Source organism: Dromiciops gliroides, chromosome 5 (assembly GCF_019393635.1).
Source record: "Dromiciops gliroides isolate mDroGli1 chromosome 5, mDroGli1.pri, whole genome shotgun sequence".
In the NCBI taxonomy this organism is placed as follows: Eukaryota; Metazoa; Chordata; class Mammalia; order Microbiotheria; family Microbiotheriidae; genus Dromiciops; species Dromiciops gliroides.
In genome coordinates this window covers 199,226,868-199,253,221 of record NC_057865.1, presented here as the reverse complement: position 1 = coordinate 199,253,221, position 26,354 = coordinate 199,226,868, and the positions used below count along the sequence as shown (strand labels likewise).

The 26,354-nt window shown below is 36.9% G+C and overlaps 1 protein-coding gene across 6 annotated transcripts in view; it reads left to right on the top strand.

Moving 5' to 3' along the window:
* Nucleotides 1–26,354, top strand: part of TULP3 (TUB like protein 3) — a 64,177-nt gene that overhangs the window by 7,101 nt on the left and 30,722 nt on the right. For 5 of the 6 annotated variants that reach the window (XR_006353138.1, XM_043964904.1, XM_043964903.1 and 2 more), the window contains exons 2-4: nucleotides 17,722–17,773; nucleotides 23,317–23,479; nucleotides 24,241–24,417. Coding sequence is in view for 5 of the 6 variants with exons in the window: in XM_043964904.1 (XP_043820839.1) it covers nucleotides 17,722–17,773; nucleotides 23,317–23,479; nucleotides 24,241–24,417 (392 nt within the window). In the remaining variant the exon portion in view is untranslated. Of the gene's footprint in view, nucleotides 1–12,697; nucleotides 12,803–17,721; nucleotides 17,774–23,316; nucleotides 23,480–24,240; nucleotides 24,418–26,354 lie in introns of those variants that run through there. The other variant, XM_043964905.1, reaches the window with a different exon arrangement.

The following is a 26,354-nucleotide window of genomic DNA, read 5'->3' as shown; positions in this document are numbered from 1 at the left end:
TCCTGAATCCAAGACCAGTGCTTTATCCACTGCGCCAACTAGCTGCCCCGGAACTAAGTATTAAGAGGGCTGTTTATAGTTCTGACTGCCATCAAGTAGTTACATGTGATTTTGGATTTCATTTGAAAAATAAGAGAGTTAGATTATATGATCTCTAAATTATTTTGTAGCTGTCATCTATGTGATGATCCATTCATCCAAATCCCAATCCATCTGACGATTGTTGTTCATGTCCACGTATAAATCTTATAGAGGATTTACTCACTGTGCTGGATATAAGGATCAAATGAGATAATGTATATAGAACACTTTGGCAAAGCTTAAAACTCAATGTAAATATGTTATTTGTTTGTTGATCTGTTTCTCTTATCCTTGATAAATTAAGAACTAATTTTTTCCCCGTTTCTATTATTTTTTTACATTAGCTTAATTTCCAAATATAGCCCTTTCTTATTTCCTGTCTGGGGACCTTTCTCTTGCAAAAGAAAGAAGAAACTACAAAAAGTGATATTATAAATATTACAATGGGAGTTTTAAGTCTTTGACCTCTTTGGGGTATATACCTAACAGTAAGATCTCTGAGTCAAAAGGTACGAGTATTTTAGATACTTCATTACCATGATCCTAGGTTGCTTTTCAGAATGGTTAGACTAATTCACTCTTTGACCAATTGCCTGTCTTTTTACAACCCTTCCAACATTGACTTCCCAACTTTTGTCATTTTTGCCAATTTGTTGGATATGAGGTGAAATCCCAGAGTTGTTTTGATTTTCTTTTATTACTATTTGGAGCAGTATTTCTTATGATTGTTAACAGTTTGCAATTCTTTTGAAAACTTTGTTCATATCTTTTGACCACTTAACCATTAGGGAATGGCTCCTTGTGTTCCCTATACAACCTGGATTGCTGGGCTTTAACAAAAAATATTTGATTTGAGGACAGCTAGGTGGCACAGTGGATAAAGCACTGGCCCTGAATTCAGGAGGACCTGAGTTCAAATTTGGCCTCAGACACTTGACACTTGCTACCTGGGCAAGTCACTTAACCCTCATTGCCCCGACAGCCCCCCCAATTTTGATTCAGGTTGTTGTTTTTTCCCAATTGACATCTTCCCTTCTTATCCTGGTTGCATTGGTTTTGTCAGAACAAAAACTTTACAATTTCATGCAGTCACAATTACGTTTTATTGTTTGTGATTACATCTATCTAGAAGTCCTCCCTCAGTCATAGCTATGAAAGATACCTGATCTTGTTCTCATGTAATTTTTTTATGATGTGACCTTTAATGTTCAGGTCAACTACCCATTTTCCTAATCATACACATTCTTGATGTTGATTTTTATGCCATTTCTTATGTCTGACACATAGTAGGCACTTAATAAATACTTGTTAATTGATTAATCCTTTGTAATATGGTGTAGGTTACTTGGATTCATGTTTATCAGACTCTTCATTGCCCTTTGGGTCACCAACATTTTGATTATTTGGAGACTGTGGTGGTTCATGGTTTGTTGCCATCTGGTATCATCAGAAGAATATTAGACTTGTAAAACAGAGGTGAGATTTGCAGAATATTAGCGTTGGGAGCACCTCAGTGACCATTTAGTCTAACCCATTATAACATTTGACAAATGGACATTGAGCTTCTGCTTAAAGACCTCCTGTGAGAAGGAATCCGTTGGTTCCTGAAGCAGCTTATTCTACTTTTAGACAGCACTAACTATTAATGTTGTCCTGACATCAAACTTAACTTTTCCTCTTTGCAACTTCTACCCATTGTTTCTTGTTCAGTCCTTTGGGGACAGTGTTCACCATTGTCATGATGAGGCCCTATCACAGAGGGTTAGGTATTCCTATTTTTGGATGGTGTACTGATTAAATCTAAGCACAGAATACTTCAAGGTCTGCTAAATGAGATCCACTATCATTCAAAAGAGATTGCCTTGACTGTCCACATAGGAAAAACCAAGTGGACCAAAGTACAACATGCAGTTAGTCTGTTGAGTTAGTCCCATTTGTACATATATCTGGAATTGCACTGGTACTGGACTGGCATTGCAGATGAACAGTGAGAGAGACTAATATATTGAATATATGGGTATCAAAAGCATTTTCATAGAGATGATAATTAAACCTATTTGTGCCAAGAGAAAGGGTAAAGAAAAAAGGTCAGGACAGAACCTTGGGCTATGTCCATGGTTAGGGGTCAGGAGATGGATTCTAATTCAGCAAAGTATACTTAGAAGGCAGAGTTAGGAGGAGATAGATAGGAGAATCAGGAGGGAGGAGTGTCACAGATAGGGACCATATCTAGAGAGAGTGTCCAGGAAGAGACTTGACCATTCTCGGTCAAATCAATCAAAAGCTGCCGAGAAATTGAGTAAGAGAGTTAAAGAAAGACAATCAGTTTAGCTGTCCAGATTGCTGGAAACCTTAGAGCAGTTTCAGTAAAGTAGTAGACTTGGAAGGCAAACTGCAAGGAATTAAGTGGAAGGTGGAGAAATGGAAGCAAGGAATATAAACTCTGGGCATTTGGAGGGAATGACAGGATTAAAAGAAGGGTTTGGTGTTTTTTGTTTTTGTTTTTTTCTTTAAAGAAAGGGAATATCTGGGCGTGTTTGTCAGCAGCAGAGAAGAAGCCAGTGGATTAGGTAAAAATTAAATTGCTAGGGGCAGGTAATGATGGCTCATAGATGGTTTGTGACAAGGATCTGGACTGGATGAATGAAATAAACTGGGTGCATGAAATAAACCTTAAAAAAAGAAGGAAAGGGGCAGCTAGATGACACAGTGGATAAAGCACCGGCCCTGGATTCAGGACTCCCTGAGTTCAAATCCGGCCTCAGACACTTGACACTTAACTAGCTGTGTGACCCTGGGCAAGTCACTTAACCCTCATTGCCCTGCAAAAAGAAAAAAAGAAGAAGAAGGAAAGATTATTGAGTGATAGTGGCAAAAGGTGACATGGCAGAGCCAGTGATAGGCTTATTGCTCCTTCTTGCTTAGTGTGTTTGGGAGCATGAGAGAAGTAGCAAACGGGTTAGGAGAGGGCGACCAAAATGTAGTATCTTCTGGATGGAGCTCCAGAAGTTGGACAGAGTATGAGATGAAGGGATATAGGACAAAGAAGGGGAGTTTGTTAACTGTTGAAGTCGTTCCAAAGGGTTCATGGAATAGGAAAGCAGAGGAGGATATGGACTGTGAAGGGCTCAAGTGGACAGGGATGAAAATATGGGGAAAGTTGCAATGGGAAAGTATTTTCATTTCAGTGGGCACTTAGCCCCAATCATAGAGCCAAGAGGAACAGTAGAGAATAATAGAAGAATCTTTTGATCAGAGCTTCCACCTCCAGATCCTGTGAGAACTTGACTTATAGTCTCCAGCTCCCTTGTGTTTGGAGTGTTGTAGAGATTTTGGCCCAGTGTCTGGGTCCATAAAATGCCTTGTATTCCATCTGACCTAAAAATCAACATGGGCGTTCTCTTCTCTAATACTGATCACAACCCATACATGCCTTGTCATCCTTTGGGTGTCTTGTCCATGCCCTCTACAACATATCTATGCAGTGTTCTGAGGGCCTTCTTTCACATTTCTTGATTACTCGAGACATAGGCAGTACACAGAGCTGTCTCAGTATCTATTGTCTTTTAAAAAGAAATTTTGTTGTTAGTTTTTGTTTTTACATTGTCTAAATTTTCTCTGGTAGCCCTCCCCCTTCCAGAGAGTCATTCCTTATAACAAAAATTTTTTAAAGAAAAGAAAAAAAAGGAAGCTCAACAAAATCTATCAGTGTTCCACAACAGTAGACCCTTCACCTTTATAAAGAAGTGAGAGGAGATGTTTTCTTTTATCTCCTCTTTGGCCCCTTCTCCCCCCCCCTTTGTTATTCTGCAAATTCATTTTTTATTATTTTGTGTTTTTTTCTGATTACATTGTTGTAGTCATTGTATATATTGTCTTCTTGGCTCTGCTTCACTTTGTATCAGTCTATGTAAGTCTTTCAATGCTTGTCAGTATTTATCACATTCTTATTTCTTGTAGTATAGTATTGGGTAGGGCAGTGAGGTTAAGTGACTTGCCCAGGGTCACACAGCTAGTAAGTGTCAAGTGTTTGAGGTCAATTTTGAACTCAGGTCCTCCTGAATCCAGGGCTGGTGCTTTATCCACTGCGCCACCTAGCAGCCCCAGGAATATTTTTTAAAAAATATTTTTACTTATTTCATTAAATATTTCCCAATTACATGGGAAAAAAATTGTAAACATTTAAAAAAATTATTTTGGGAGGTTACATTTTAAGTTCCAAAATGTTTCCCTCCCTCCCCATCCAGCCGCAGAGGTCACCATTTCTCAGACACATGCACACATTTGTACAGGTATATAAAACCATACTAAGCATACTTCTATTCATTGGTTCTTTCTCTGGAGGTAGATAGCATCTTCCTTTGTAGTTGACTTGAATATTGGTATTACTCAAAATAGCTAAGTCATTCACAATTATTTTTTGAACAATATTGCTGTTACTGTATACAGTGTTCTCTTGATTCTATTCATTTCACTCATTTCATGCAAGTCTTTCCATGTTTTTCTAAAATCAACAAGCTCATCATTTCTTATAGCACCAATCATTTTCAGAAGTTTTGAATTCCAAATTCTCTCCCTCCTTGAGAAGGCAAGCAATTTGACATTGATTATACCATAGTGTAATGATATTTGTTATATTTATGTACCAGAATTTGTTAAAAATTCTCCAATTTATGGATTTCTAGTACTTTTTTCTCAATTTTTTGATACCACAAAAAATGCTGCTATTAGTATTTTGGAATATGTTGAGTCTTTCATTTTATCAGTGATCCTCTTGGGATATATGCCTAACAGTCAGTGGAATCTCTAGTTCAAACGATAACCACTTCATTTTCATAATTTCAAATTGCTTTCCAGAATGGTTGTACTAATTCACAACTCCACCAACAATGCATTAGTGTGGCTGTCTTTCCACAAACTCTCCAGGATCACCTCTTTCCCATCCTTTATAGTTCTTTTATTAGTAGTGATTTGGAGCATTTTTTATATGATAGTTAATAATTTGCAGTTTGTTGAGAACTATTTGTTCATATCCTCTGACCACTTTTTTATTGTGGGATGGCTTTTAGTTTTATATATTTCCCTTAATTGTTATCTGTGTATTTTGCATATTAACACCCTTATCCAAGAAATGGGATACAAAGATTTTTTTCTCTGTTGCCTATTTCCCTTATCCATTATTTTTTATTGCTAAAAAGTTTTTCAATTTGTATAATCAAAATTATCTATTTAATCTTTTGTAATTTCCTCCAACCTTGTTTAAGAATTCATTTCTTGATATTATATTTCACAGAGAAGCTTGAGGCCTTTGAAAGCATTATGTAATTTTCCAAATGTAATACAGTCTGCTCTCCTCCTTTATTTAGTTCTGGGCCCAGTTCATTGTTATCTCTAATGTCTGTCCAAGAAAAGTGCTCTGATGGTCCAGGTTGCAAAGTGTTTTGTATAATATTTCCTTTATTAACTGACTCATTAGAAATAGGTGCCATTATTATTTTCATTTTACATGTGGGAAAACTGAGGCTCAAAGAGTTTAAGTGATTTGCCCATGGTCACACAGCCAGTAAGTGTATGAGGCATGATTTCAATTCAGGTTATCTAGATTCTACTATCTATCCATCTATGTTACCTGGCTGCCTATCATTTGTTCAACCATTCCCTTTGCCACAAGAAAAAGTGCTGTTGTAAATAATGTATAGATTCTTTACTTTTTTCTTTGATTCTTTTGGTAATGGTAGTAGTGCTATTGCTGGGTTAAAGGGTATGTACAGTTAAATGACTTGGGTATGGTTGTAAACTGCTTTCAGAAAGTCTAAACCAATTCTCAGCTGTACCAGCAGTTCATTAGCATGCCTGTTCATCATCCTGTTCCACCTGGTAGTGGAATTTGGGGATCAGTGTCATTTACCCCTGCCACTTTATAGGGGTGTTGGACTTTGGTTACCTCAGAAAGAGAGAGAGGTGAGAGGGTGTCACCATCCAGATCACAAAAAACCTGTTGATAACTTGGCAGTGGACACTGGAGGAGAGGAGAAGGGCTTTTTGAGGCTTGTTTGTGATGGACCCTTAGGTGCCCATTGGTATCTAGGCATTGGAGAGGGAAGGTAGAAAGGGATCCCTGGAGTGGCTGTTCCAGCCATGAATTATCTTGAATTGAAAATGACATTTTCCATAAAAATAACAATAACAAAGTAGGCCTAAAGGTCAATGGCTACTGTTAGGCTCTGGGTCAGCTCCTTTTTTTGGTCATAATAATAGCAGTGGAGGGATGAATTTAGTAGGCATTTAGTAAGTGTGTGTTGATTTGAATTACTTTTGAAATTGGAGGGAGGGGCAGCTAGGTGGCGCAGTGGATAGAGCACTGGCCCTGGATTCAGGAGGACCTGAGTTCAAATTCGGCCTCAGACACTTAACACTTACTAGCTGTGTGACCCTAGGCAAGTCACTTAACCCCAATTGCCTCACCAAACCAAACCAAACAAAACAAAGAAATTGGAGGGAAAACATTTGATTACATGAGAGAATGTACCATTTTGGCTGCTGTGGATTATACCAGCAGCAGTGATAACACACCCCTAAAACTGGTAAATGCATAGATCAGGATTTGATTTATTATTTTGTTGATTGTCTTGACTTAAGAAAGTGATGGAGAAAATGTTAATAATACTCATTAAACTTGAGGTGTGTTATACATACAAAGAGCTAGTTGTTAAACATTTACCAGCATACCTATACATTTAAGAAAATTCTAGATAATAACAGCTATAAGATACCCTTAGGAAGACCATAAAAACCGACTAAGGAATATATTTTACTATATGATAATACCAGTGATACAATAATATGACTAAAAATTTGTGAAATAGTCTATATTTTTTCACAATTTACAGTCTTAGTTGTTTAAAGCATTTAGAAATTATTAAGATGCCTAGACTTATATAGCCAAAATGTGTTAGAGGAAGGACTTGAACTCAGGTATTTCTGGCTTTAGACCTGAGTTTCTCCTCTATATCATTTTGCCTCTTAGAAATATTAAGAAATAGTATTTTTTCAATGTATTTGTTTAAAGTCCTTGGTTTTATCTGAATAAAAAAACCTTATTTTGCTTTCTCAATGCCTAGAGCATGGTGTTTTTTTTCTGATTTAAAGACCTCTAGAGCTTCATTCTTATCAAAGGCCTAATAATTTCTAAGGTAAGAGTCTTGATCTCCCCCCCCCCCTTCCCACCCCTAGAACATCTTTCTGAAATTAATTAGGATAACAATCAAAACTAAGAGAAAGACTGGTTTATTTATTTTTATTGATTCACTTTATTAATTCACTTAATTCAAGTATCACTTGAATTCACCTCTGACCAGTAAAGGAGAATGTTGGAAGATGTTTAAAGGGAGATTCAATTGTTCTAGGAAAAAAATTATTCTCTACTGTACTTTGAAAGTTAAGTGACTATTCTGTTTGATAATTCAAAACTGTTACTTGAATTTTTATGTGAATTTTGTAATTACATTTAATCTTATTGTTGAATTTTGTCTTTTTGTAGGGGAGAATACTGTAAATTATAAGTGGGAATAACTTGTGTCAGAGAGCTTTTCAAAGGCATAGTAGATTTCTGTCCCTTTGAACTTTCTCTAAGCAGAATTGCCCAGGATTATTTAATTAATTAAATTTGCTCTAGCAGATTTGTGCCTAAAACAGAGAATGGAGAATTTTTCTTCCAGAGAGGGCATTTAGTTCCTACCCCTTCGTTTTATAGAAGAAGAAATTGGGGGAGGGGGGTACAGAGCCATGATGGCAGAGGAAAGACAGTAACTGGCTGGACCTCTCCCCATGATCCCTCCAAATAATGCCATAAGAAATTGGGACCTACAGATATTGTGATTACTAATATTAGAAATGCGACAAACAGCTCAAATAGTGTTGTGTGGCTTAGCAGCCCTAGTATTGCAGCTCTAGTGTTGCTAGCAGGTCACGCGCAGGTAGCAGTCAAGAAGATGGGCACTCTTCAGAATGTGCTGGAGAGTGCACTGAAGTAAGGTCCCTCACCTCTGTTTATATCCCTCAAGGGGTCCCCTCTGACCAATCACATTAAGAGATTTTACCATTCCTTATTTACATACTTTCCCCCATCAACATATGACATAATAACAACCAATCAGATTGTACCAAGTGGACCGATCACAGTGCTAGAAACTAGTCAGGTGGTACCAGTCGACCAATCAGACAAACTACAATACCAGGCTTTAACCTATTCTGGGCAAGAGTGTTGTCTCCTCCTCAGAATAATGCTGTGTTAATGTACATAACTCTTCAAGAAAGAAAACCTAACTTGGGATATGACCAATCAGATTGCTCCGTTTATCAACCAATCTGATTGTGGCCTTAGGCCCTAACCCTATGCTGGAGTAAGAATGTTCCATTCCCCACTAAACAGTGCTTGTGTAAACATAACCTTTCAAAACAAGACTCAAGTCGGGACTTGAGCTTCAAGTCACATGGGGATCACCTTAGGTGCCTCAAGGCGAATGAACTCCCAGCCCAGCCCACTCCTCCAAAACCCAGACCCCTCTTCAAGGCTCTACTCGGGCCTAAAGCCCAGGAGCCTCAGCTTCTCAGAGCCTCGTGTGCCAGGCAGCCCCCTACTGGGAGGTTTGGGCAACAAAGCTGTAGGGCCTGAAACCAGACTCACTCTCTGCTTTTAGGGCTCTGAGAAGAGTCCAAATATGGTCTTTTCTCTCACTAATGTCATACAGCTTATATGAGGCAGAGCTGGGATTTAAACCTAGGTCCTGAGACTCCAAAATCCAGCATTCTTCCCATTGTACCATGCTGCTGTCTCTGTATAGGATTTACTTAATAAATATTGGTTAAATCAAATGTGAAAGAACTTGATATAACTCTTAATTGAACCGGAGCAGGAGTATATTGATACATACATAAGAACTTAAAGATTTATATAGCTCTAGCAGAGGAAATAAAAGCAAATTCAAAAACTGAGGAGCTTAAACCAATTATCTTAACTAGAATACTATTTATAGTAATTGGACGTCCTCCAGGAGTATTTCTAAATTTATAGCAGATTCATTTGAATTTTAAAAATAAAATAATGCTAAATAATTAAATTATTTTAGATCCACCATATTCTTTGATGAGAAGTAAGGTAAACAGAACCCTGGAATAAGAATTTGAATATTTGTAATGTTAAGTCCAGCCACTCGTTTTCATTCTTTGAGTTGCTAGAAGAACAACTGACTTAAAAGCCCTCAACAAGTCACCATATTATATGTCTCTTAAGAATACAGCAGAAGGATTGCTTTGGAGGTTGTTCAGTGGTAGTGAAAACAAAGAATTCCCAGTTGAAAGATGGAGTATATCATTAGTCAACCAAAGTTAAAGTAAAAATGCTAAAGAAAATACACTGTAGATTAGTTATATTTTCTTGAGGTTTCCAATTTATCTCATTAACTACCTCCATAGCATCCTAATATGTTACACTTGTAAAAAGCTTCATCCTCATTTATGTTTTCTTAAATTCTACTTCTTGAATATTTTGTAACACTAGCCATATGCCTCACTCATTGTGTTGCACAAAGTAGGCAATTGATAAATATTTGGTAAAAGTTATGTGAATGTTTAATTTCATTTTTATTAATGACATGAGATAATTTTCTTTTTCTCTTTTCTTTTAAAATTTTTCTTTTTATTATGAATCATCAAACACATTTCAGTCTGTAAAGAAGGGCTTCTTAAACTTCTACTCATGACCCCTTTTCACCTGAGAAATTTTTCTAACCCTGGCTATATAGGTATACGTAACCTTTTACTGTTGCCAAATTTTTCACAACCCCCACATTTAGTTACACAACCCACAGTTTAAGAAACTTTGCTATAAAGAACAAAACTGAACTTTTGTACAGTTTGTTTTTAAAGTATTTGTTAAATTTAACAGGCAGTAACAAAATTCTTGTTTGTATCCCCTTTGTAACTTTTTTCCTCAAATTTAATATATTTTATTTTTCCCCAACTACATGTTAAAACACTTTTTTTAACATTTTAAAAAATGTTTTTAGTTCCAAATTCTATCCCTTCCTCCCCTCCCCTGTACCCCCCTCCCTGAGACAGTAAACAATCAGGTATATGTTATACATATGCAATCATGTAAAACATTTCCATATTTGTCATTTTGTACAAAAAGACTCAAAAGAAAAAGAATGAAAGAAACTGAAAAGTAACATGCTTCAGTACGTATTCAAACAATATCAGTTCTTTCTCTGGAGGCAGATAATTAGACTTTTATCATTAGTCCTTTGGGATTATCTTGGATGGTTATATTGCTGAGAGTAGCTAAGTCATTCACAGTTGCTCATCATACAATATTGCTTTTACTGTGTATAATGTTCTCCTTGTTCTGTTCACTTTACTTTGCATCATTTCATGTAAGTCTTCCCAAGTTTTTTTTTAAATGATCCTGCTTGTCATTTCTTATAGCACAATAACATTCCATTACAATTACATACCATGGCTTGTTTAGCCATTCCCCAATTGATTGATATCCCATTGATTTCCAGTTCTTAGCAAGCCACCGCAAAAAAGAGCTGCTATAAATTATTCCTTCCCCACCCCCTTTTTTTGCATGTCTTTGGGATACAGGCCTAGCAGTGGTATTGGAACCATGCCCAAAGGGCTACAGTTTTATAGCCCTTTGGACATAGTTCCAAATTACTGTCCAGAATGGTCATAACTTTTTTGTTGTTATTTTCCATGTGTATTTTACAATGTTTTATTGATAGGTAGCTTTTAAAAAACTATCTACATCACTGCCAATTGACTCACTTCTCTCCCATGTAACCAGTAAGCATAGTCATGAAGAAAAAAATCAGCCCATTTCAATGTCTGAAAATGTATGTGTCATTTTGCTCCTTTATTGTAAACCTATCATAAACCAGAATCCATCCTCCACTGAAACCTTCCCTTTTAACCAATACATATAGTTAAACAAAACAAATTAGTACATTGTGTGTAAATATCTGTCTCTCTTTCCTCTTTTAGTTTATCAGTTCTCTGCCCAAATGTTGGGAAGTATGTTTCAGCATCAGTCTCCTAAAGCTGTGATTGGTAACTGCATTGGTCAGCACTCAGAAGTATTTTGAAAGTTGTTTTTTGTTACAATCTTGTTGTCATTATGTAAATTGTTCTCCTGCTTACTTTGTCACTCTGCATCATTTCATAAAAGTCTTCCTTAGTGTTCCAGGTTTTCACATATTCCTTCTCCATGAACTTTCTATTTATCCCACTTACCCATTTTATGCCCATAAAATTTCCATTCAATTACAGATGAACCTCTCAAAACACCTCTCAGTGTTTTGTACCTCTTTTATGCACTGACCATATTCTATTTTTATAATATAGTTATTTTTGTATGCATCATTCTACGAGGTTGGAAGTTCTGTAATGGCAGGGACTGTTTTTTTCAAAATTTAAACATTCTTATTTAAAATTTTGAGTTCCAACTTCTATTCCTTCCTCCTTCCCTTCCCCCCTCTCCAGGCGATAAGCTGTCAGATGTAGGTTATATGTAATGTATTAGTCATTTTGTATAAGAGTTGAGGAGCAGCTAGGTGGCGCAGTGGATGAAGCACTGGCCTTGGATTCAGGAGGACCTGAGTTGAAATCCGACCTCAGAAACTTGACACTTACTAGCTGTGTGACCTTGGGCAAGTCACTTAGCCCTTATTGCCCCACCAAAAAAAAAAATTAAAAGAAGACTTGAATAAAAAAGGGCCAGTGCTCTGTCCATTGGGCTACCTAGCAGCCCTATGCTTCATCATTAGTCCTTTTGGATTGTCTTGGATCATTGTATAGCTAAGTCATTCACAGTTCTTCATCAAACAGTATTGCTGTTACTGTGTACATTTTCCTGGTTCTGTTCACTTCACTATGCATCAGTTCTTGTAAGTCTTTCCAGGCCTTTCTGAAATCATTCTCTGCTTGTCATTTCTTATAGCACAATAATATTCCATTACAGTCATATACTACAGCTTGTTTAGCCATTCACCAATTGATGGGCTGATGGGCAGCTAGATAAAATAGATTGTATACTGAGGGAACCTGGTATGAGATCACTCTATCCTTGGTATATTATCTTGAAACTTTTAGCTTCATCTGGTAACATGGTCTATTGGGAATCAGTATCCTAGATTTTAAAATGAACACAGGTATTTGATTTTGATGAAATAATTTCTCTTTCTTCATTCCTTCCCTATTTCACTGCTCCTTCCCTTTCATTTCCTAAGATACTATGAAATATGCCCTAAATGATTTGTAAACATTATCAAAAGTCCTTGTCAATAAATGATTAGTGACTTTAAAAAAAATTTTTTTTTTGGGCGGGGCAATTGGGGTTAAGTGACTTGCCCAGGGTCATATAGCTAGTAAGTGTTAAGTATCTGAGGCCAGATTTGAACTCAGGTCCTCCTGAATCCAGGGCTGGTGCTCTATCCACTATGCCACCTAGCTGCCCCCCAATTAGTGACTTTTAAAACCATAGATTAACATTATCTGTGTTTTATTGTATTTTTATTTTGTTAAATATTTCTCAATTACATTTTTATCTGATTCTGACAGGGAGCTCTTGCAGTCAGCATGCATGTTGGATTCTCTGTGATCTAGAGCACTGACAGGTTAAGTGACTTGCCCTGAGTCACATGGCTGCTATATGTCAGAGGTAAAACTTGAACCCGGGTCTTCCTGGCTTCCTGGCTATTTCTCTATCCACTATCCTATGCTGCCCTTTCTAACCTACATTTAGCCTGTATTACTTGGCCACTTTAGTTATCTTTTTCTAAATTAATAATAAATTTGAGGGATTGTAGATAGGATTATGTTCATTACTAAGGCAAGGGAAAGACTTCCTGACAAGGTGCCTGCCTAAGTGACCTAGCTTTCTTATATTGACTCCAGCAAAACCTTGAAATTCATACCAGACCATATAATGAGCAAGAAATCCAATAAAAAATGACATTAAGGGATTTCTGCCTCAGAGCTGCACAAAAAAAATCAACTGAGGCCTCTGTCAGCAAAGCCAGCACCAGTATAGGGCCTCAGCATGACCAGAGAAGAACATGGGCTACCTGCAAGGTTCTGGGTCCAGAGACAGGAAACAGAGAAATCCTTGAGAAAGTCCTATGGTAGAGAGCTTGGAAACTTTAGGGAATGGCAGCATCTGGCAGAGACCAGAGCAGTTTGGTGTCCCCAACTCTCAGATCTGAACAGCCCAGACCAAGGGTCCCTAATACTAAGACTGACATACCAAAGGCGACCCCGAAGTCCCAGCACTCTGAACCTCAAAAATCTAGGAGGGCTGAACTTGGGTGGAGATCCAAGAATCCAGGGGTCTCAGAACAGACCAAGTAGAGCCAATCACCCCACTCAAAAGAGCAGCTGGAGATGGAAACTGACCTGGCATAAAGCCCCAATTCAGAAGTAGAGCTGGAGAGATGAGTAAATACAAGAAAACGCTACCTGAAATAAAAAATTATTGTAAATTTAAGTCTACAAACTGCAGGCAGAGACAAAGTAAAAAAAAAAAATGGTTTTTCCACAAGGACTACATACCTAGAAGAAATGAAACGAGATAAAAAGGGAAGTAAAGACTCTTAAGGAAAGGACTGGAAGCAGAGTAAGATGCTTAGAAGGAAAAGTGATAAATCTTACTCAAGAAATAGACTTCGTGAAAACTAGAATAGACCGAACAAAAATAAATAACCCCAAGAGACAGCTGGAATTATTAGAACAAAATTACAAATGAAGGGATAGGAAAAAATGTAAGAAATCTCATTTGTTTATTGATTCATTGAAAAATGACCCTGATCTATTTATTAGAACAGTGGTTCTAAAATTTTTTGACTTTAGGATCCTTTTACTCCCTTAAAAATTGAGGATCCCTTCCCCAAAGAGATTTTGTTTAAATGGTTTTTATCTATTGATATTTGTAGTATCAGTCTATCAGTAAACATTAATAAGTTCCTACTACATATCAGGGCTGTACTAAGACTTGGGGATACAAAAAGAGGCAATAATACAGTCCCTGCCCTCAAGGCACTTACAGTCTAATGGGGATACAACATGCAAACAAATGTATTCAAAGCAAGCTGTATGCAGAATGAATAGGAAATAATAATGAGGGAAGGCACTAGAATTAAGAAAGGTTGGGGAAGAATACTTGTAGGAGTATTAGAAGCTAAAATATCTTAGTAAGGAAGGGGTTTGGTGTCTTGGAATAAAAGAAGCTGTTTACAGCAGTGATGATTTATTTAAGCAATCTCAGCTCAGACTTTGGCCCAGAAGTCAGTGACAAGAGAGCTAGCTGTGAGCTGTATCATGTGGGCAGCATCTTTGGGGATAATTTGCCATATTTGTCCAAGATTTATGAATTTTCTTTCTCATTTAGAGTAGTTGGAAGGTTTTATTCCTACACCTTTTCATGAAAACTAAAGTAAAGAGACTTTCAGATAGTCGTTAAACTGTTCTTGTTGCAAACCAGGAATCCTTTCTGTCCTGTTCTTTTTTACTAACCAAGGTTGGTGTGATTTATTACTGAGTACCTTTATTTAGTATGACAGAAATGAGGAAAATCCCACAAATTCTGCAAGATCTTTTTCTAATTCAGAGAGAATCCTTGTTTATTATAAATGTAAATATACAAAAGTATCTTTGCTACTGTTTCTAAGCTATAATTTAAATTCCTGGATGGCTTAATGAAAGTATGTCTTTTTTAAACATTAAAGGTACTTAGATGGTATGATTTCACAACATATATTTAGTGTCTATACCAGTGACCTCAAACTGCTTTGATTATATGCTATTTGTTTGGCTGTTATGTTCAACTTGCCCAAGCTTGAAAAAGGTTATTTGGTTGATTGGTGTCTAGGTGTGGCATTCAAGACACATCTAGTTTGTGTAGTAATTTCTTCATCCTTGAAAGCTTTGAGAGAAATATTTGAAGAGCCCAATTTTGTATCAAATGTGGCATACTTATGGAATTTTTTTCATGAAGGAACCTTAACTGGTACAGTATTGAAGGTTGGGCACATTGGTGATGGAGCAATATTATATTAAACATGTATCTCATGACCATTCTTTCAGGAACACCCTAGATGTGCTTTATGTGACAATGTAGAAGCTACTACTTGATATCAGTGAGCCTGTTTCATTTCTTTTGTTTGTTTTTGTTTTGTTTTTTGTGGGGCAGTGAGGGTTAGTGACTTGCCCAGGGTTACACAGCTAATTAAGTGTCAAGTGCCTGAGGCTGGATTTGAACTCAGGTCCTCCTGAATCCAGGACTGGAGCTTTATCGCTGCCCCCTAGACTGTTTCATTTCTAACTTGATTTTCTTACATCATGGCATATGCCAGGGTAAAGGTAGATAGTTGTTCAAAAGATAGAGAAGAGGACTTTACAGAATCCCTGCAATGATCTTAATAAGTTACACAATCTAAGAAAATTTGAAAAGGGGACTCAGAGGCCATGTAGTCCAACAGATACTTGAATGTTTTAAGATCTCCGCTGAGGAAGAAGTCACTATTTCCAAAAAGCTCTAACTATTGATTGGAAAGATGCAAATCAAAACAATTCTGGGGTACTACCTCATACTTATTAGATTGGCTAATAGGATAGGAGGAAATGACAAATATTGGAGGGAATGTGGGAAAACTGAGACATTAATGCACTGTTGGAGTTGTAAATTGATTCAACCATTCTGTACAGCAATTTGGAACTATGGCCAAAGGGCTATAAAACCATACATACTCTTTGACATGGGTCCATATTCAAAAAGAGATAAGAAACAAAAAGGAAAAGGACCAATACTTACAAAAATATTTCTAGCAGATCTTTTCTAGTGGCAAAGAATTAGAAATTGAGGAGATGCCCATCAACTGGGGAATGGCTGGATAAATTGTGGTATGTGATTATGATGGAATACTATTGTGCTATAAGAAACAATGAGCAGGATGCTCTCAGAAAAACGTGGAAAGATTTACATGAGCTGATGTAAAGTGAAGTGTACTGTGTACAAAGTAACAGCAATATTGTAAGATGATCAGCTGTGAATGACTTAGCTATTCTTAGCAATACAGGGATCCAAGACAAATCTGAAGGACTTATGATGAAAAATACTATCCATCCCCAGAGAAAGAACTGATGGCATCTGAATACAGATTGAAACATAATTTTTTCTACTTTATTTCTCTTGAATTTTTTTTGTCTATTTTCTTTTACAACATGACTAATATGGAAATGTTTTGCATGACTACACATGTAAAACCTATATTGAATTGCTTGCATTCTCAAAGCGGGTGGGGAGGGAGGAAGGGAGAGAATTTGGAACTCAAAACTTTTAAATGGTTGTTTTAAATTGTTTTTACATATAATTGAGGAAAAATAAAATACTAAATAAAGAAAAAAAGATGGGAAAAAAGTCACTATTTCCTCAGGCAGTCTATTACACCATTAAATAGTTCTCTTTGTTAGGAAGTTTTACTGTATATCAAGCCTAAGTTTGCTTCTTTGTAGTTTCCACCCTAGTTCTCCTTGCTCCTAGTTCTGCTTTGTGGGATCAAATAATTTAAAACTTATTGCATATAACACCTTTAATAGTACTAATGCTAATAAATAATAGTTAAAATTCATATATCACTTTAAGGTTTGCAAAAAGCTTTAGAAATATTATCTCATTTTATCCTCATGACAAAACTGTATGGTAGATGCTATCATTATCACCAAGATGAAGGAACTGAGGCAGACAAGATTAAATGACTTGCCGATGATCAAACAGCTGGTGTTTAAGTCTGAATTTGAGCTCATATCCTCCTAACTCAAGATACACTGAGATACTTCACCACCTTAATTCAATATCACATTTCTTGGAGGAAGTGAAATAGAGATACAGAACTAGAAGGCTGGTTAAAAAAAACAGTCTGTTTGGATAATGTGGAATTCTTTGTGAGCTCATAGGGTGTTATAGAATTTATAAATTGGGGATAGGTGAACCAGAAAGTGCTGCAAATCTAAATCCATGTAGTTTATTAGATCTTAATTACAGATACATTGACACAAAATTAAACTAACTGGGTTGATCTTGAAATTTTTAATATTTAGTGATATAACAACACTAATATTTAATATTTAGTGATATAACAACACTAGGATGAAATACAGATAGGTTATATTCTTGGGCGTAAGCAAATATTTGGTAGCACTGGAGCAGAAACTCCTCTTACTGTGTTGGGATAGTCTAGAGCCAACTGTAAAAAGTAATACAGTCTAAAAGCTGTTTTTAGAAAGTGTTTCCCTTGTCTTTATGATAGGTCTATAATGCCTGATAAGCTGAAAGTCTGTGATCTAATCTTTCTTCTCATGATATCTGGGGACTGGGATGGTGGAGCACAGATGTTGTCAAGAATACCTATGGGCTCTGGTAGGCAGGGTGACAGATCATACATAGTATGAAGAACATCTAAGAAACTGATCTTCTCCCTGGGCAAAATCAGTTGCCTTGAGAACTCAGAGGGATAGGTACATATGTGAAATGAAGGCAGCCCGATTTTCACAAGTTTTTTCTTCCTTTTTTTTTTTTTAAAACAGGGCCTTTGAAGATGAAAACATGAAGCTCCGACAGTTGAAATTGGATAATCAGGTAAGATAGATTCTACTTTTTAGTGTAGAATTCCATCTAATAATATCATGGTCTTTGATGGTCTTGACTTTTCCCAAGCAAAATAGATTTTTTTTCCTTGATCACTTAATGGAACAAAGGCTAGAAAGGGATAGGTACTTATGTTTACTCACTAAATGGTGCCTTTTGAGTTGGTATAACCCATGACTCAGGAATGCAGTTCTCTGTTTATATAGACCAGGTTCAATCTTAGAGGCAGCTTCTGTAGAAGCTTCAGAAAATAGCTTATGTCTATGTCTTTACAGAAAAATAAAAGCCTTCTCTGCTTCCATGGTAAGAATTCAGACTTAGGATAGAGAATTCAGACATAGGATAGAGAACAGCCTTTAATTAAATAAAAAAGCTCAAAACAGAAAGGACACAGATCTCAACCTCATTAATGACGAGGGATGGAGCAGCAGTTGAGTCCACCGGTTCCTTTAGTAGCCTAGAACGCAGTTTATGTAGATCTGGTGGTTTGGACTTGTTGACAAACCGAATTGGATCAATAATATTTTTACCCTTATTTCAGAGAATTTATCAGTTCTTATGGTCTTATCGTTTTTATGCCAATGACTTTATGATCTGTATTTTCAGCCTTGATCTCTTGTTTTAGCTCTAATCTTGTATTTCCAAATGTATACTAGCCATTTCTATTTGCATGACCCACTGTGATCTCATGCATATTGAACTCCTTATCTCCATAAATGTAACAGGTTTCCTCTATCAGTGGTGTTACCTTTCTCCTGGTCTCGCAATAAAAATACAAATTTTCCCTTTCCTTCTACATTGATACATCACCTAGTTCTTTCACTAATTTTTTCCAAAATATGTCTTATTCTTTCCTTTCCATTCTCATTGCTGTTATATTAGCACAGGTCTTCATGGTTTCATACTTAAATTACTAAATTAACTTCCTATTTTGTGTGTATTGGATAAAGACTGGTATATGAGTCAGGAAGATCTGAATTCTAGTCCCACCTTTGACACATATTGGCTTTGTATGTGTGAGAGATCTGAACAAGTAACTTAATCTCTGTCAATGCCTCTGGCAACTCCCTAAAACTTTAATTCCCTTGGTAAGGGATAAAATCATAGGTCCAATTGGAAAAATGTTATGTGTCTGCATATATATGCATAGATATGTACATATATGCGTGTGTATGTTGGTTTTGTATTCCCAGCATCTCGTACAGTGTATGGCACTCAGAGAATTGAAAATCAGAATATAGTTCCTTAGGAACACAGAGACACTTGTGTTATGGAACATTTAGTGCTGTCTGGTGAAAAACATTAAATTATCACATAGCCCTTTTGGTAATGGATTAGCCATCCATATCATTCTGTTTTCAGCGTACCTCATAAGTGTAGAAACTTTTTCCACACAAATGGCTGATGAGGGAATGAACTTGGAGACCAGATTGCCTTTTTGCCTAGAACCCCAAGGGATCTGGCAGAGAAGTTTTAGTATCTGATCCTGCTGCTGCTGCTTGCATGTACAGTCATAGCTAGTCTACCCTCTGAAAATTTAGTAGTGGAATGTTGGCTCAGCACCTTGAAGAAGTCCTCAGAAAAAGCTAGATAGTAATTAAATGAAGGTTCTGATAATTCATATGAGTTTTATTCTGTTAGCTGAGAAAGTCCCTTATTCTCTATGAAGGAAAGTTATACTATCATATAATTTACTCCATTCCTTTATCCTTTATTACAACTTTTGCTTTTCAGTCTTTCTCCCCAAGGGGTATAAGAGTCAGCTATATTGTCAGTTCCATGAGAGAGTAGGATTCTTCAAGTTAACATTCAGATCATAGAGAAGTTCTTGAAGTTGCTAAATTTCTGGTGTGTGTGTGTGTGTGTGTGTGTGTGAAGGCGACATGGTCTAGCAGTAGATAAAACCACAGTATAATAGAGTTTAATCAAATTTGTTTTTACTTCAACTTACAAAGAACTGTTCCACTCCTGTTTCTTCTATTTGAGCACTTTTAGCATTTAAGAGAGAGGTAAACTATAAATAGGTGTCAGTTGTCAGTGTTATCCCAGATTTACTTAGCATGTCATTCTGATCCTGGAATTCAAGACTTTCCACAACCTGACTCCAATCCATCTTTCAACACTTATCTCATACTACTTCTCTTCCTGTATTTTGGGTTCCAGCCAAATTGGACTGGTTTACCCCACCCTCACCCCCTCTATTCTTACTCTGTCTTTTGCTGTCTCTGTGTCTTTATGTCATCCCCATTTCTGGAATGGATTGCCACCCCCACTCCACTCCCAACTCCCTACCTCCATATGCTGGCCTTTTAGGCTTGACTCAGGTGCTTTTTTCCCTTCATGAAAGTCTTTCCTCACTTCATCTTTAGTTTAGTGGGCCTGGGACAGGCTCAAATTTCCCACAGTATTATGCCTGAAGTACTTTGCACTTGTCTCACTCTCTCTTATTGCATAGTTACTTGTCTGCATGTTTTATGCTCTTATTTGATTATAAACTTCTTGAGCGTATTGGCTTAGTTTCTTTATATCACCCATACAATATAGTGCCTTGCTTAATGTTTCTTGAATTAGATTAAATCTCAGAACCTAGACTTGTGAAGAAGCTAAGTCATTTAGAACAATGAGTCAGAATATTACTTTCTCATGACAGTAGTTTGCTAGCTCATAGCTGTTTACTGTGTATGTAGTTTACAATGTGGCAGGACAGTAATAGGTTAGATTTCAACACTGCATTATAGTATCTTTGGCCTATAGTTTACAGTTTGTCTCGTTTGACTTTCCCTTCCATTACATCAATGTGAGCTCATTAACTCAGTTGTTTTGTTTTGTTTTGATTTTTGTGGGTTGTTTTTTTTGGGGGTGGGGCAATGGGGGTTAAGTGACTTGCCCAGGGTCACATAGCTAGCAAGTGTCAAGTGTCTGAGCCAGATTTGAACTCAGGTACTCCTGACTCCAGGGCTGGTGCTTTATCCACTTCACCATCTAGCTGCCCCTCATTAACTCAATTGTAATGATTTCTTCTCTCTCCCTAACTGCTAATGCCATGGTCCAAGTTACCATATCATCTGAGTCTTTTTTTCTTCTATGCAAAACAAACTCGTTTTTTAAAAAAAAAGACAACTTAATTTCCCCAGTGCCTTCTGAAATATTTTATTGCTGTCACGGATTACTGGAGGGAAAAAACAGTGTTACTTCAGCAGTCTATTCCCTCCCCATTCCTTATTTCCTGCCAACACTTTCCTGAAGCCATTAGTGAAAAAAGGCAAAGTGAATGAATGCTTGTTCTTTTGCTTCACGGACAATATCCATTTATGACTTTTGTTTTACAGCCCTGGCTTCCCTTATTTTTTTAACTTGAGCTTGACAGATGATTCAAGCATTGTACATTAACTGTTCATGTGCTAAGAGTTTAAAATTGTCAAATATTATGGGGTTTTCCCTTTTTCCTCCTTATAGTCTCTAACATTTTTACTGTTCTTTAGTATCATTTCTTTCTTACCACTCTGTCCTTTGCTAACTTTTCAGATTACTGGTAGCTTCCCTCAGGAATTCTCAAATTCCTTAGATTCTTACCCTATTCTGCTCTTTTCCATTGTCCTCTGCACCTCTCTGATTCATTTCTGTTAATGTAAAGTGAGTAAGAAAGTAAAGCTAATCATCTTTTAGTAAAAAATCTAAACCCCAATATCACTTTAGATTTGATCTATTAATTTAGTGAATTAATAGGGAGTTAGGAGCTTGTTATTTAATTGCGAGTTTACTCATTTTAAGATATACATACAGGGGCAGCTAGGTGGCGCAGTGGATAGAGCACCGGCCCTGGAGTCAGGAGGACCTGAGTTCAAATCCGGTCTCAGACACTTAACACTTACTAGCTGTATGACCCTGGGCAAGTCACTTAACCCCAATTGCCTCACTAAAAAAAACAAAACAGAACAAAAAAAGGTATACATACAACACTTTATTTACAAATGCAAATAATTGAAGAACCTTTTTAAAACTCATAGTAAAATACATGTGTGAATATTGTTTAATCAGACTTTTATTACAATGTAGTTAAGTTAAAAGGGGGGATATAGTACCCACAGTACTAAGTTATATAGTCTTTTAGTGCTTATGTTTGTTTGTTTTTTAACAATTTATTATGTTGAGGTATTTTAACAAAACTTTAAATGAAAACAATTTTTCTTTTATGATAATTTCCATTTAAAATGACCTTCACCATGACAACAGCTCACACTTACACTACACTTTAAGGTTCACAAAGCCCTTCTTTCCTGTATTATTATTTCCATTTTACAGATAAGGAAATAGAGGCATAGAAGTTAAGTGACTTGATTATGGTCAGCCTTAGCATGTATCAACCCTGTATTTTCATTTGAATTATTAAAAGAGGTTCCAGGGGGCAGCTAGGTGGCACAATGGATAAAGCACTGGCCCTGGATTCAGGAGGACCCGAGTTCAAATCTGGCTTGAGACGCTTGACACTTATTAGCTGTGTGACCCTGGGCAAGACACTTAACCCTCATTGGGTTCCACAAATTTTTTTCCTTTGTAAACATATATGTAATAAGTTTTTTTGTATCTCTTCTGTTCTCTTGATTTGTCTATTTTCCAGTGTTATTTGTATGTTTAATTACCAGTATTTATACTGTTATTTTGGTTCTTTTCTTTTTACTTAAAATTAATTCATATCTTTCTAAACTTTTTAATTATTTTAAGTTAATTATAATATTCTGATATTAATTTATCATAGTTTATTTAGTTATCCTCTGTTATATATTTTTAGTTACTTATCATTACAATAACATAGTTATAAATATGTTTGAACAGATGGCTCTTTTCAGAATAAATTCTCCAGACTGAGATTAAGTCAAAGAGTATCATTACTTTTGCAACTGGGCTTTCAGATTATTCTTCAAAAAGATTTTGTCCATTTGCACTTAGCTCTGAATTTATTTATTTTTCCACAGCCCAGATGGCAAGTTTTTTTACTTTGTATTTTTTGTAGGGGTTTTTTTGTTGTTGTTCAGTTGGTTTTGGTCATGTCTGATTCTCCATGGCCCCATTTAGAGTTTTCTAGGCAAAGATACTGGAGTAGTTTGCCTTTTCCTTCTCCAGCTTATTTGAAAGATGAGGCAAACAGGGTTAAGTGACTTGCCCAAGGTCACACAACTAGTAAATGTGTGAGGCCTGATTGGAACTCAGGAAGATGAACCTTCCTGACTCCAGGACTGACACTGTAATCTACTTCATCACCTAGCTGTCGATTGTATGTTTTTAATTTTACCTGAGTCATGGTCTCAGTTCTACCAGTAATAAATAGTGTGTTTTAGATAGTTACATGCCCCTCCGTACCACAATTTCCCCAGATCATAAATGGGGAGAATAAGCTCTTCACTCATTATCTCACAGGACTGTGGGGATCACAAAGAGATACTTTCAAAGTCTTAAGTTTATTAGAATGATAAGTCAAGATTCTGTTGTTGTTGTTGTGATAAGCTTTAGTTCTCATTTTCATAATTATTTCATAGCGAGCTTTGCTAGAAAAGAAGCAAAGAAAGAAGCGTCTTGAGCCCCTCATGGTGCAGCCAAACCCAGAAGCCAGGCTGCGCCGGTCAAAGCCAAAAGCTTGTGAAGAGCAGACCCCTTTGGTGGAGCCTCACACTCACCTCTGCAGTGATGTGGTTTTGCATGGTATGTACCTAGCCAGCACTCTTTCTTACCAATGTTGAAGGAAGGCCAGCAAATTTCTTGGGAAAACAGTTGGGCAAAAGGGACAGTACTAGTAACCCTTTTGACATTTTTCTTGTTCATAGATTTGATCTTAGAGGATATTGTGTGCCCAGAGTCACACAGCTAGGATGTGTCAGAAGTAGGACTGGAACCCCAGTCTTCCTAGTTTCCAAATTAGTTAGCCTTGCCACACTGCCTTTTAATGTGTACCTGCTATGAATATTGATTCTGGAAGACTTCCTCAATAAGTACATCATGAGGGACTTCAGGGATGGCAAGGGAGGGAGCAGGAGAAATTATCTAATTAAAAAGCCTTTGGGGGCAGCTAGATGGCACAGTGGATAGAGCACCGGCCCTGGAGTCAGGAGTACCTGAGTTCAAATCCAACCTCAGACACTTAACACTTACTAGCTGTGTGACCCTGGGCAAGTCACTTAACCCCAATTGCCTCACTAAAAAAAAAAAAAAAAAAGCCTTTAACTCGGGGCAGCTAGGTGGCGCAGCGGATAGAGCACCGGACCTGGAGTCAGGAGTACCTGAGTTCAAATCCGGCCTCAGACACTTAACACTTACTAGCTGTGTGACCCTGGGCAAGTCACTTAACCCCAATTGCCTCACTAAAAAAAAAAAAAAAGCCTTTAACTCTGATCAAATCTATCAAGCCATTCAGCTTAACAACAGATAGCCTTTTTCTCTGTTCTCTTTCCTTTTATTCCCCCTAGGAATTGATGGCCCAGCTGCCTTCATGAAACCAGAGGCTCAAGATTTGAGAACCAAACTCCACGTTCTCTCAGTGGGCTCTTCCACCACAGAAGAGGAGACTGAGGCCAACTTGGATGGGGAGAGTATTGTAGACAGTGCCTCGAAACCAGATCTCCAGGAACTTCTCCAGAAACGTGGTGAGGATTGATGTTGATTTCTGTTCATAGGCTCATTTTACCTTTTGTGGTTGGTTTTTTTTTTGTACTCTTGTCATTAATATTTAAGTTTATCAGTTAGATCCACTTCCAGCTGGATCATTAATTTATCAAGACAGCATAGGACTTTACAGAGGTGAAGGTAGCAAGTATCACTGACACTGGAGTATTGATGATTTTCAATACTCCAATTATCTGGAATAACACTTTAGAGAATGACCCTGAGATTAAACCAAAGCCTCAGCAGCAAAATTGCATACATGCAAGCATGTTCAGTTTCAGTGTCTTGCCCCTTCCCCTGGCAAAGCTTCTGTTGAAAACTGAAGCTATGTCTTTCACTGCAGGTAATGGGGAATATAAGAAGTAACTAGCCTAGAAAGAGCACAAGCTAAACCTAAACATTCCTTTTTCTAGTGTTCTTTTAAGGGTCATGTTCTCCTAAAACTCTCATGTATTTTATTTGACCATAGTATTCTGGATAGCTGGAAGAATCCTTTAGAGATCATTTAGTTAAGTCCCCCATTTTATAGATGAAACAGGCATGGAGAGAAATGAAGTGACTTCTTCAATGTTACACAGCTGTTTTGTTCGATCATTTCAGTTTTATCTGACTCTTTATGAGGGTTTGGGGATTTTCTTGGCAAAGATACTGAAGTGGTTTGCCATTTCTTTCTCCGGCTCATTTTACAGATAAGGAAATTGAGGTAAACAGGGTTAAGTGACTTGTCTAGGGTCACACAGCTACTAAGTGTCTAAAGCCAGATTTGAACTCAGAAAGAAGATAAGTCTTCCTGACTTCATCTACTGTGCCACCTAGCTGACCCTACTAGTTGTCACTTAGCTAGTAAGTGCCAGATCTGGGACAGAACCCAGTGCAAGTTGCCCTTTATACCAAACTACTAGATCTTATTGCTTTGATATATTATAACCACTGGTATATTCTTTAAAATACTGGATAAGCAAAAGCCATTTTAGATCCATCTCACCAAAATGTACCTATGTTTAAAATTACCATCAGCCTGTAGATAATAAAGGGACTCTTCAAAGGTGTTCGTTTGGCATATTTTTTGAAGTGGCTCCAATTTACCTGGTCTAAAACTCTAAGAGCATCGTTTGGTGTCTCTTTCAAGAGATGAATCTATTAAGTGTGATGATTAAAAATAGGAGAGATATAGTTTCTGGGTACTTTAATCATTTTATTAATAAGCCCAAAGGTTATTAACAAAAGTATGATAATTAGCTGTATCTCTCAGACCAAAAACCATCATGGCAGTTGAGACTCACAGTTTATATACCCTTGAAACAACAATCATATCTAATTGGTTAATGTCATTTGGAGGTAGACTATATTAAATTGAGGGGCTATATCAGACCACCCCCATCCTGGGGTTGTCAATTCAAAGAATGAATACCCTTTTCAATGGGTGGACTGAGTGACCCCTTCCTGCATGAGAGGCCTTCCTATCTAGACAAACAGATCTATCTCCACTCAAGCTTGAGTAGAACAAAATGAGCTTCTCCACCCTAGATTTCTTGCAAGTCTGGGGTGGGTCTGACCTAAATGAAGAGATTCAAGGCAATCTGATTTTCAAGGAGAAATTAGGCCTTTAAAAGTCATGGCTTTGGAAGAAAGGGGGAAGCTCTGAATCTCCCTGAGATATCAGTTATTAATAATCATTTTTCACATGAGTGTGAATTATTGATAGGAAAATTACATCTTTTAAAACTTTCTATTCATACTAATGATATCCTATAAAGGGGACTTAGTTATATTACTTTACTTTCAAAAGCATTCTTTTTTCATTAAGTTTTCCTTTTCATGATGAACTAAACAAAGAAATCTCTTTTAATTTTTATTATTTATTTTTAACATTCATTTTACTAAAATTTTGAGTTCCAAATTCTCTCCTTTCGCATCC